This window comes from Glossina fuscipes, unplaced genomic scaffold (assembly GCF_014805625.2).
Source record: "Glossina fuscipes isolate IAEA_lab_2018 unplaced genomic scaffold, Yale_Gfus_2 84, whole genome shotgun sequence".
NCBI lineage: Eukaryota > Metazoa > Arthropoda > Insecta > Diptera > Glossinidae > Glossina > Glossina fuscipes.
The window spans coordinates 280818-293036 of record NW_023998438.1 but is presented as its reverse complement, the minus strand read 5'-3'; the positions used below and the strand labels follow the sequence as shown (position 1 = coordinate 293036).

The 12219-nt window shown below is 32.2% G+C and overlaps 2 protein-coding genes across 2 annotated transcripts in view; both read right to left on the bottom strand.

Moving 5' to 3' along the window:
* The window catches only part of LOC119638174 (zinc finger protein 395), a 484238-nt gene that overhangs the window by 233463 nt on the left and 238556 nt on the right, over positions 1-12219 (bottom strand). The window lies entirely within an intron of this gene.
* On the bottom strand, positions 5107-6938 carry LOC119638177 (thioredoxin-like protein 1). Its single transcript, XM_038034827.1, has one exon. The coding sequence runs from the start codon at positions 6860-6862 to the stop codon at positions 6020-6022; it is 843 nt and encodes a 280-aa protein (XP_037890755.1). The 5' UTR covers positions 6863-6938; the 3' UTR covers positions 5107-6019.

The window sequence follows — 12219 nt, the reverse complement described above, 5'->3', positions numbered from 1 at the left end:
ACACGCAAACACGCACCCAACGCAACATATATATATATATTCACTAATGTGAATTATTTTTTTAATTTTTATTTTAGATTAAAAAGTTTTATTTTTGCTGCCGATGCACACTAATGATGTTGATGTTGTCTATTGTTGTTGTTGTTGTTATTATTATTGTTGATCTTGTTGCTCTTATTTTATTGTTCGTTGAACACTTGTGTGTTTGTTACCCTAAACAATGTATTTCTTTGATTAATTGTTGTCGTTTTTTTTTTTTTTTTCTTGCATATAAAATTTAATTATAAATTTTTTGCAATTTTTTTGTCGCCTTTTTTTCTTCTTCTTATTTGCTTTCTTAACGCAATATTTTCTTGTAAATTTCGGGTAATTTCGTTTCTTCACAATTTACACAATATATTCACTTTTTAATGTAAAATTTTTACTAATATATTTTCTTTTTTTTTTTTTTGCTTATTATCTAAAGACATGCAAATTTTTTTTTTTTTATTTTTATTTATTTATCTATTTATTTATTTATTTTTTTTTTCTTTTGTTCTTTTTTTCTTTCCACAGTTATTATAGATGTTTTTATATGTATTCTAGCATACACTGCTGCTGGTGTTTTCGTTTTTTCTTTTTTTTTTTCTTTTTGCTTTGGTTTTTATTACAGACAAAATTTAAATTGTAGGCCAAAAAGAAAGAAAAAAAAGTGCATAAAGTAGCACAAGATTCTATATACACCTATGCTGGGTTACACTACACAGCGACGACACAACTTGTTTCACTGACAAATAATTTCGAATAAATGAAATAAAAGCGAAATATTCGTCACTCATACGACATTGATGGCGCGGCGCTATCGCTTACTGCTGCGTCTGCACTGCAGCACCACTGACCAAAAACAGAAATTTTCAAGTATTTGTTGAATGTGCCTTAATTTTTTTTTTCTTTTTTATTTATATGTATATATATATATACAAAACACCGGCCGGTAATGATGTAAAGAAAATTTTAATACACAACGTACATATAAACTTGCGCGTATACCTTCATTTCACTTTGGAAGAATATTTACTTTCTTTAAATCTAATACGATTGAGTTTAATCCGTTAGTTTATTTACTTATTTTTGTCGTTCTTTTTAAAACAAAAAAAAAAAAAACAAAACAAAGACAAAAAAAGAAAACACAAATAAAAAACAATTTTTTTTTTTTTTACACAATTTTTATTATTTAACTTTTAAATCCATTTTCCTTATTAATCGTTCGCTGTTATATTTTTGTTTTAATTTGTAGTTTATATCTGAATTTTTAAATAAACATTTCTTTTGTTTTTTGTATAATTTTTCAAGTCCTGCTTTGAACTATTGTTCGAAAGGTTTGTTTTTTCTATTCAAACAAAAAAACTTTTATTTTTTCTTTTTTTAATGAAAAAGAAAAAAAATCAAATTTTTTGTTATTGTTGTTTTATAAATTTTTGAAGTTTTCTGTTGTCCAATCCATTATTAACACTCGAGCGTTTTTCTTTCATTTTAATGCACTTTTTTTCCTATTACGGTCTAGTCCCCATCTATCCAAAATTCTTTACATTGAATTGTAAATAATGGAGCGTAGATGTTAACGGTTCGCGCGCGTATCCAAGAATGATTCTTAGGTTTAGCGTAACAGTATTACTAACCAACCAACAAAAACAAAACACCGACAAAAGCCAAAAAGCATATACCAGACCAGTCGCCAGCACACTCGCTGAGTATGAAGTACATGCATATGCAATTGTATAGAGTTGATTGTGGTGGTAGTTTTGTATGTGTGTGGTGATGTGTGTGTGTGTGTGTGTGAATGTGTTTTAGTGCTTTTTTTTTCGACTCATTTCCAAAGCATATCCATATAAAAAGCTACTTGCTTTTTTATTCTTTCTCTTATTCTCTTTTAAACTCTTTACTCAAAGTTTTCGACATATTTGAGTGCAAATCATACAAAAACAATAATAATTCTCTTAATTTCCTCAAATGACGGCATGGGGGAAGGGTTAAGTACTGTTTTTTTTTTTTTTTTTGTTTCAAAAACAATATATTCGCACATGCACTCAAGTGCTTGCACTTGCGAAAATGTCAATTTTTTTTGTTTTTTTTTGCTTCCCTTACTATTACGTAGGGGTTTGTTTATGCCTCTCCATCGAAAAAACGCCATGCTACATTTTACACTCCTTTGGCCTTGTTCTCGTTTCAAATTAACATAGAAATTTACACGAAATGCATAAACGAAGTTAGGAGAGAGAGAGAGCATCTATTAGAGATGTATCTACGAATTTGCTTTTTATTTATTTTTTTTTTCGCCTCTTCCGTTTGTTAAATATCTCTTATGTAGTTTACTTTGTCTTTGCTGCTTGTAACTCGTCGCAGAGTTACTGCTGCCCGTAAGCATTACACTTTTAAGAGTAAAGTTCAATTTCTTACTCTTTAATATTATATACACACACATGCACGCACACATATTAACTTCAATCGCCTACTCTTTAAGAGCACATGCACACACACACACACATACACACACACAAACACCCAATACCTTCTTAATCTATAAAAGCTAAAGTTTACAATTATTATTGTTTTCATCTTTGCATTTTTTTATTTATTTATTTTTTTTTATCTACTCAGAAAAAGTGAAACTTTGTTTTGTTTTTGTTCGTCTTCTCTTTCCAGTCTCTACATTGCCTACTATCTCTTTCATTCTCTCTCTTTTGCTCTTGTTTTTGTTATTATTTGTAACCAGGTTTCGTTCATATTTGTTGCACTCAGTTGACGTTTACGGAAAACTTTTTTTTGCTTTTGCTGTTGTTGGTGGCGTTGTTTTTTCATTTTTTTTTTTATCTGTTTTCGTTTTTTAATTGTGTGTAATTTGTTGTTGTATATGTAAAGTGTTGATTGTATACGAATTGCTGTAATCTATTCGCCGGCGTATTATGATAATTAATATCAATGCATAAAAATTTTGTTTCATTTTTTTTTTTTGTCTACTAAGCAAAAAATTCGCACACAGACACATACACAGGCACATAATTATTCCCACATTATTATTATTATTATTATTATTAATGATGTTATAATTTAATGCGATTTTTAAGATTGCGATTCATTTCATATCTTAAGATTAGCCAGCCAGCCAATAGCACAGTAGTTATTGCTATTGTTTTACTCATAACATTTACTCGTATATATCCGTGTTTATATTAAAACCTCTTTGTGCTACTTGTATGTTATTGAAATTACATTCTACGGCATGTTTAACAATCGATTTATTCATACGTTATTTAGTCTTACTCTTTGCAACCTTTTCACCTCTTATTATATATCATCTTCTAACTGACAATTTAATGTTAGAGAATAGAGAAATGGGTTTATATGTCGTTCCCGATTGCATATAGATACATATATGCATGCATATATACATTCATATATATATATATATATATATATAAAGAAATAAATAAGTCAAGCGTATCTCTCAGATTTTCTTATACATAGACATAATGATAAGCAACATTGAAACTTGTGCATATTTATGTAAATTAATAAAAACCCATATAAAGTAAAATGAAAACAAGTCAGAATACAATATACGTATACGCCGTAAGCCGAATCTTACAAACCATGCCATAGTATCCAAGTTTCTTGTTAATTGCCGTTATGAAGTCAGCAGCAGGTAGCATTCGGATGGCATTAGTATTGTATCATATAAACAAATTTTCTGGGAAAAAAATTCGAAATTGTTAAATATAAACAATTTTATAAAAATAATTGTTTAATAAAACATATGATAAAAATATTCGTTTTTTTTTTAGATTATTATCAATAATTTTAGGTAAAAACAAACTAGTTGTCGAATACTTTTTATTATAAAGTTAATTTTTAAATAATTTTTTTTTTTTCAAATTATTTATTTTATTTCTTTAATTTTCTATACATTGTAATGATACACGAAGAATATTATTTTTAATGAAATATATTTTTATAAAAATTTTTAAAAAATTATTATTAGAAAAAATATACTTAAATTTTGTTATTTATAACAATAATTTATTTTTATACTCTACACCGCTTGTTTGACATGGTATATTAAGTTTGTGTGAACGTGTGCATACACAAATAAATAAATTATTGATATAAATAATAGAATTGTTAGACATGGTATACTAAGTTTGTGTGGACGTCTGTATAACATGCAGAGCCCTTCTGCATCACTGACTGACTGAATCATTTTCTGAATCGTTTAAAGCCTATTGGTCTATACGTACTTCTCATGACTGTTCATGTAAAATTTTGCTCAAGCTACAAGTCGCACTTTTTGATATGTATTGATGAAATTTGGTACACTGACGTGTTTTGATCCAAGGACGAATGCTAATGAAAATGATTTCTATCGTTTCGCTTTTTCGATCACTCCTCATATCACGCCTTATATGGAAAAAATCACAATTTTCAGAATTTTTCGACAAAACTTGGTCAATTGTAGTATTTGGACATTCTAAACTGATATGCAAAAATTTGATTCGGCTGGACAATTTTTTGAACCCCCTCTCATATACGCATTCCTATGGAAACTGAATCGTTATACAGTGAAAACTATGCCTTCGCCCGAAACTAGTATGTAATTTTTGGTGTTTGATTGCCAAAACGAGTGAATAACTGTATTAAGCGAAATGGTGTAGGATATCTAATAGTCGGTCTTCCCTGATTATAATGTTCTTACTTATTTACTGGTACCTTTCACAACGATTGCAATGTAACCTGATGCGCTTGGTGTAACCAAGGGACAAGAGAATGACACGAAATTTTCACTTGACTGAAGTGAAGCCATTGAGCTCCCAAGAAACTTCGCAATGCTTCCTTGCTATTTAATAGAGTTTTGAATGTAATTGTAAACTGAGATCTCCTTCGAAGAAGGCTACTTCTAAGCTAGACTTAAAGATTATGTGCTGCCTTGTTGCCTCTTTGTTGGCTTTAGTAATTATTATCGAAACTTCGTACTAATGGTTTTCAAAACTTTTTATTTTCAAATTTATCTTTTATATTTAATATCTTAGATTAGATTAAGTTAATAAAAATAATATATATTATATATATTATATATGTAAATATAACAACTAATATTCCGGAAGGCACATTTTTGGTTGCGATTTAAAAAAGTTTATCTACTTTATGGGGAAATCGAAGAATATAAAAATCAACACCGGGAACTTACAAATACTTGAAAAATTAGAAATTGTTTATGTAAAACGAGCGAGAATCTGAAGTAACGGCTTAGAACGATCGCAAGAAGCTTTTGAGCGACTAGAAAAAAATGTTTGTTTTCGGCTTTGGCTAGACGCTCTTAAACCTTCTCTAGCTACTGAGGAAGGTACCAAAATGAAACTCTATTAAAAATAGTACAAGCGTGGAGGATGATACGACTGATAAAACCCAAAGCCGTAAAGCCAACTGCAGGAGAAAAGAGAGAATGAGTTAAGAAAGGAAAAGTGCGCATAATTTGAAGAAAAGCTGCTTTTTTACCTCTTGAATTATCTTCTTTTTAGGAATTCTGTACACATTTTAGATATTGTTTTACAGAGTTTCTGCTCGCAGTGGCTTACTTCCTTCACGAAATCATCTTTGGCCCTTCCGCTGGAGCCAATTTTCATATAAAGCTTCTTTCAATTTTGAATCCAAATTTTTTTTTTTTCTGAAGTAAAGCCCATTTCTTGACAATTCCTTTTGCCAAGAGCTTTGGCAATTTGGCAACACCGCAGAGTAAGCAAATCCTCTTCTGAACTTTCTGAAAAATATATTCGAGCAATTGAATCCGGCAATTCAAAGCAGCCACTTCAGATTCTGCTTTTTCATAAGTCCAATAACTTCCATTTTTTTTGGATATTTTTGAGCATTTTTATATTTTCCAATTTCTTTTTTCTTTGTTAAGCCCATCTCAGAGCGGGTACTTTCCGGGATATTTGTATTGCTTTTAAATCTTAAATTTAGGTAGGGTTTGTAGTGCCATTAAAATTCATGTTAGCGGCATTAAGGGGCTACCAATGAAGGCCATATAATCTATTTGGGTAATAACACCATCAGATTGATTATTCTTTATAAACAATTGTATGTTTCGTACACCCTGAAACTTAACATAGATCAAATTAACGGGTGTACCCTTTTCTAAATCTTTTGGATTTATAAGCAAGTCTTGTACGCTGTCCATATGTTCGGCTCTGACAAAGTCAAGGATACGTGGTTGATTTACGAAGAGCTTAATTTCCTTGGGTCCCATTTGTGCTGGAGCTTTAAGTTTTAAAGAATGTATTTTAACCGCTTGCTTAAACGTTACCGATATAATTAATTGTTCATCGAAGTCTGATTGTAAATAGCCGGTATCGGAAATAAGACACTGACGGAATGGATGACTATCTGACTCGTTAATACATTCGCTTTCTTCTTCCGATATAAAGCTGTTCAAATTCATTAGGCCTTCACCGTAGTCTTCCAGATCTGTGGTAGCTTTTGGTTCTTCAACTTCATCGCCTTCACTTACCTCAGCATATTCCAAGATCTTTTCGGCTAAGGCATTAATATCAATTCCTTGAATTTTATCAATTTTTTTCTTATTTTTGAAAAACATGAATGTTGGTATGGCGGTAAGTCCTTGATTAAGTGCAGTATCTTCACACTTGTCGACATCCACTTTAAGAAATATAACATTTGGATATATTTCGGGAAGCAATTGAAAATGCGGAGCAATCAATTGACACGGGCCACACCAAGATGCCGAGAAATCAACGACTACTAAACGTCGTCCAGCATCAGCCAATTCCAATTCAAAGTGATTATCATCACTTATTTCACGTACAGGCATACTCTTCTTCGAATTAACGTAGATTTTATAAAAAATCTTGTAAATTTTCTCAAATGTAAAGCGATATTTATTAAATTATTTTCTTCTTCTTCACTACGAGGAAAAAAAGTTTTCCTTCTTTCGAAAAAATTGTTTTTTCTCTTTTTTTATTATTGAAGTACGTTTATTGACTGGAAGAGCGAGAGTCTTTTCTTTTCAATTAAAAAGTAAAAAAAAATGTAGACAATTAAAGACGAGCCTACTATGATATCATAGCACAAAACTCATATTGTACGCTAAAGAAAAAGGGAAATATTACTTTAGTCGAGTGTTAGAAAATGCGAACTGTGCGAGTTGATGGCAATCATTCCGTTCCAATATCTTTGTTCAAATTTCGAGTTGTTCCACAACATTAAATATTCTGAGCACATGTTCCCCCCTAGGAAGATGTCCATTAATTTGTTAAACAACTTTACGGACAAATTGTGACATACGTCTTTTCTTGTTTTTCATTTCTTCCTTTTTATTATCTTGCTCCCAGATTAATCAAATCTTTAACACTGGAGCTACTGCATGGATCAATATGAACTTTTCGCACTTTTGAGTTTAAGAAAACTTGGTTTTAAAGCTTACACCCCACGCCATTCCTTGTAAAGGGTATATTAAGTTTGTGCAGACGTATGTAAAACGCAGAAGAGCTTTGGATAGGCCAAACTTTCATTAAACCGATCGAATCAGAATAATTTTCTCAATCGATCTAAGCCTTTCTGTGTGCCTGTCTGCTCGCCTGTCTCTCTCTGCCCGAATAATGTCTGTCTATGTTAATCGTGTTCAAGCTAAATCTCGCAATTTTTAAGATATTGTCGGCTTTAACCGACAATAATGTTATTATTAGTTTTTGATGATTTTTATATGCCATCACCACGGCTACCAAGAGTATATAAAGCTTGTGGAGATATATGTAACGCCCATAAAGACCTGAATTAAGATCACCTTTTAGTATACCAATTCAAAATCATTTTCTGAATCGATTTAAGCTTGTCTGTCCATCTGTCCGCCTCCTTTTTTTTGCGTTCAATTTACACGTTTTGAGATATTTGATGAAATATGGAACATCAACATGGTTGGAATCGGACCGTAATTTCGACCATTTCGCGTATAATACTTTCCTGTGAATTGTCGTCTTATGAATAACTGTAGGACGGTGTAGGGTTCTAATATTTGACCGTGCCCCGCTATAGTGTTTTCACTTGGTAATTTCATAGAAATAACTTTAAAATCTTATAATCACTTTCTCCTTATCGGGACAAATTTTCGAGATACTTATTCCGTACATTTATGAGCCGATTTTATGGAATCACAAAAATGAGAAACATTCATCGTTCGAAAGTGCGCGTCAGTAAATCGATTAAAAGTTATAGATGAAAATATCACAAAATTGTGGACAGCAGTAGCTATAGATTTAAGCAAAATGTCGGCAGTCCTAGTATTCCTAGTCCTAGTCCTAATATTCCGCTTCTTTTTTTTTTTGTTAGTTGGTAGAAGAACATTGAATTTTATCAAAAATAATTTCTATTTTACTTAGGTACATTCCAAATGTGCGTTCAACAGATCGCACAAAGAACCAAAGCGAAATTAATAGCTTCTGTCTTTTAGGGATATTTCTTTTATGGCTTCAATTGTTTCGAAAGATATGCCTTGATATGATATGACTAAGCCGGGTAAATAAGACCGGTGATTACCAAGTGAGTGCTCCTTTCTTAGTCCGATAAAGCAAGCTTTTGGTCGTAGCTACAGTAAGTGTCCAGCCAGTAAAGTCACAACGCTTAACGATTAGGCGCACACATTAGGTTGCGGTCACTCTCTGTCCATTTCACTTCCCTCTAACCGTGACCGTGTTACATGTGTAAAGGATACCTCGGGGGTAATTGCTCATTCAAAGAAAGTATTGTGCACGCATAACTTGAAAGGGTTGAATGGAAAAGTCACGGTTTTACTTACAAAATGCTGGTAACGTGCTCTTTTCAAAAACAGTAGGTACTTACTCTACATCCCAATGAAATGATAAGAACAGTAGATCTACTAGCAAGCAATGCGAGACGAACGATAGGATGGTATTATTAAACACAAATTTCATTTTTTTCGATTTAGGACGATGTGACCGCCGGGGTTTTTTAGATTCAGGACAGTGTCACTCTTTACCGTTTTTCTTGAAGACGGAAAATTATATTTTTTCGGTTGTTTAAGCGCGAACCGGCACCCCCTTTAGTAACTGAAATAATTCGTATAACCTAGGACCCCCATTACATATGCAAAATGTATGGCAAGTGAAACCACCGTGGTCTGTGTTCCATGTCGTTACCATATCTACTGTTCTTCTTACCTGTACATATGTACATATTCTTTTCAAGTTAATTAATTTCGGTAAAATTTCAATGATCTTCGTTAAGTGCGTCGCGGCCAAAAATGTAGATGTCGCGAATAAGTTTGGAAACATCTTACATGAATATGTTTGGATAAGCTTAAGGTAAGTTTAGTTAAGTGTTGGATAAACTTGAGTACATTGAAATGAATTTTAAGTTAATTTGCAAAAATCTTGCTTAAGATGAAATAAATGATGCATAGACTTAAGTTGATCTTTTAACCTGATAATCAGTATAGAAGCAATTTGAAAAATAAACATAATTTCATTGCTTTTCAAATGAATTCTTTTTCGTTACAAGTCAAATATGTCGTAACATGATAATCGCTACGGGGGCATAGCATATGCAAAAGCAAGCCAACCACTTACTAATACTGATAAGATTTTGCGATAATTTTTGTATTTATTTTCATAGCTTAACTATAAATATATATAAAATAATTTGCTGCTGACATGGATTCAAGCATATCAAAGCATTTCAATTAATTGCAGCAGTCAAAGTAAAGAAATGGTTTAAAGCGAATCTCGTTTACCTATAATTATACCTTACACTTACGCTTGTGATATAAGGGTATATTAAATTTGTGTGAATGTTTGTATAAGACGCAGAGGTATTTGCGATGAATCCATCAATCGATTCAGAATCAGACTATCTGTCCGTTTGTCCATCTTACGTTTAATCTACAGACCACAATTTTTGAGATAATTTTTGATGAAATTTGGTACACTGATGTGCTTCGGCCTAAGAACGAAAAGTATTGATAATGGTTCGAATCGGAGCGCTTTTTCGACCTTCTATAACGTTTCATATTGAAAACTTGCTACATGAATTAGAGGCCATGGCCCACTGTAGGGCTTTTGAATGTTTTAAGCAAATTTATCGAAATCAGTTTATTTTTTTTTTCTTATAAAGAAATTAGTTGACCGCATGAGCATTAAAGTATTATTATTATTGTTATTATTAATTTAAGAGTAAAGTCTTAGCACTGGTTTCTATCGAGCTATCAGTTTTGTTGAAAACTGTACCGCACTTGAGTTTTGAACCGTCGACCATTGAGTTGTTAGCCGAGTTAGCTTTGCCTACTCAGCCACTCAGGCAGATAAATATTAGGTCATATTAAAAGTCTTTGCGGTTTTTTCCGCAGGGTGGCGTTAATGCCTATAAGTCGGAGAACACACCCCTGATTGTCTTAAAAGAACTTGCGGTTAAAAGGTGAAATTTCAGGTTACATTTTTTGTGAAGAGAAAGTTACATTGATTTGAAAATGAGTGAAATACCTGAAGAAATACACTATGCGCGATTCTTTTTTTTCACTATAAAAAAAGTAAAAATGTTGCAGAAACGTGCCTAAACATTGGTGAAGTGTACGGTGGGTATGCTGTGAGTGATTGAAAGACCCAGGAGTGGGTGGCTCGATTCTATTCTGGAAATTTCAATATCAAAGATGTCCTTCGCTCTTGTCGAAAAAGTCGGTGAAATTTTGCAACTGCTGGAGCACGACGCGTACGTAAGCTGTCAGGAATAGGGTAAAGTACTAAACATCAACTACGTGACAGTTTTGAATCATTTGAAAAGAGTACGGCTACAAAATCTTGAAAGCAAAATTTAGAAGCATGGAAAAAACCGCAAAGACTTTTGACTCCTTATTAAACCTATAAACAGGTAAATGGAAGTTATTCACTCAATGGAAAATCTCGAAAATAAAAGAGCAGGAAATTTCCGAACAAACCGTAGCCCTTTCATAGCTCAATCGATAAAGAGTAAATTTGATCGCATCACGATCTAGGTTGACTATGTTACTTGACAGTCAAAAAATTTCTCATTCGAGCTTATAGGCTTTCCACTCGCTACAGTAAGTTGGTAATCGACTCGTTCGATACCTGATGGCCATAAACTGGTTTTTGATAAACACGGATCAATTTCGAATTTTCATATATAACGCTTGCGAAATTGATTACTTCGATCTTATCCAGAAGCTGTGCATTTGCTAAAATCTTTGACACACTTAAATCGCTAAAAGTCGTACCAAATCCATGATAAAGTAGAAAAGCCGCATTCACAATTAATGGATAATTTATTAATGAACGCCGTAGACTACCAGCTTTAAATAAAATAAAAACCAACAAAAATTCTCCATACAAATCACAAACAAATACGCAGAAAAAACGAAATATATATATATATATATATATATATATATACAACTGACTCACCCATTGACGGTTGACTGTCTGAACGACATTCGGGTATAAATTTTTTGTTGTGGCGCGTTACAAATTAATTGCGAACGCGTGCCACAAACATGATTCGCATAAATAAAAACATTTTACGCAGTCGTAACAGAGGCACCCGAATAACAATAACGACAACAACAACAGCTACCTCTTACTGCAATAACTATACGGTGATACATACACGCATACACAAATTTTTAACTTTTCGTTCGCCTTAAATGTAAGAGTATATCGGGGGCAACATCTGCACAGCTTCCACCTTCGACTCTTATATATATATATATACGTACGTACGTACGCTTTTTTGGGTGAGTCTATCTCTTATAACATTTGCTTGTTTGTTTATTATGGTCATTTACGTATATGACTGGATTTTACTTTTTTTCTTTGCTTGTTTTTACCTTATCGAAAACACTTCACTTCAAGAACGATGTTCAATTAAATTTAGCCTAGAGTTTGCAATTTAATTGCACTTAATTATTTTTGTTTGCATTTATAAGCTTGGAATATCCTTTATAAACTTGGATAAGGATTCAATAAATTTGTTTAAAATCGGATTAACAGCGAATAAAAAATAAATTGTAAGAATATTTATATTAATCTTTGATAAGCTTCATATGCACAACTAGTAAAGTTCGAATAAGTCATGGATAAGTTATGGATAAGTCTTACAAAACTTTACATAACAGAATATATGACCAAATCATGGCTATGGCTTAAG

What these genes read in the sequence shown, in the direction of transcription:
- LOC119638177 (XM_038034827.1), bottom strand. Translation starts at nt 6,862, where the DNA reads ATGCCTGTACGTGAAATAAGTGATGATAATCACTTTGAATTGGAATTG.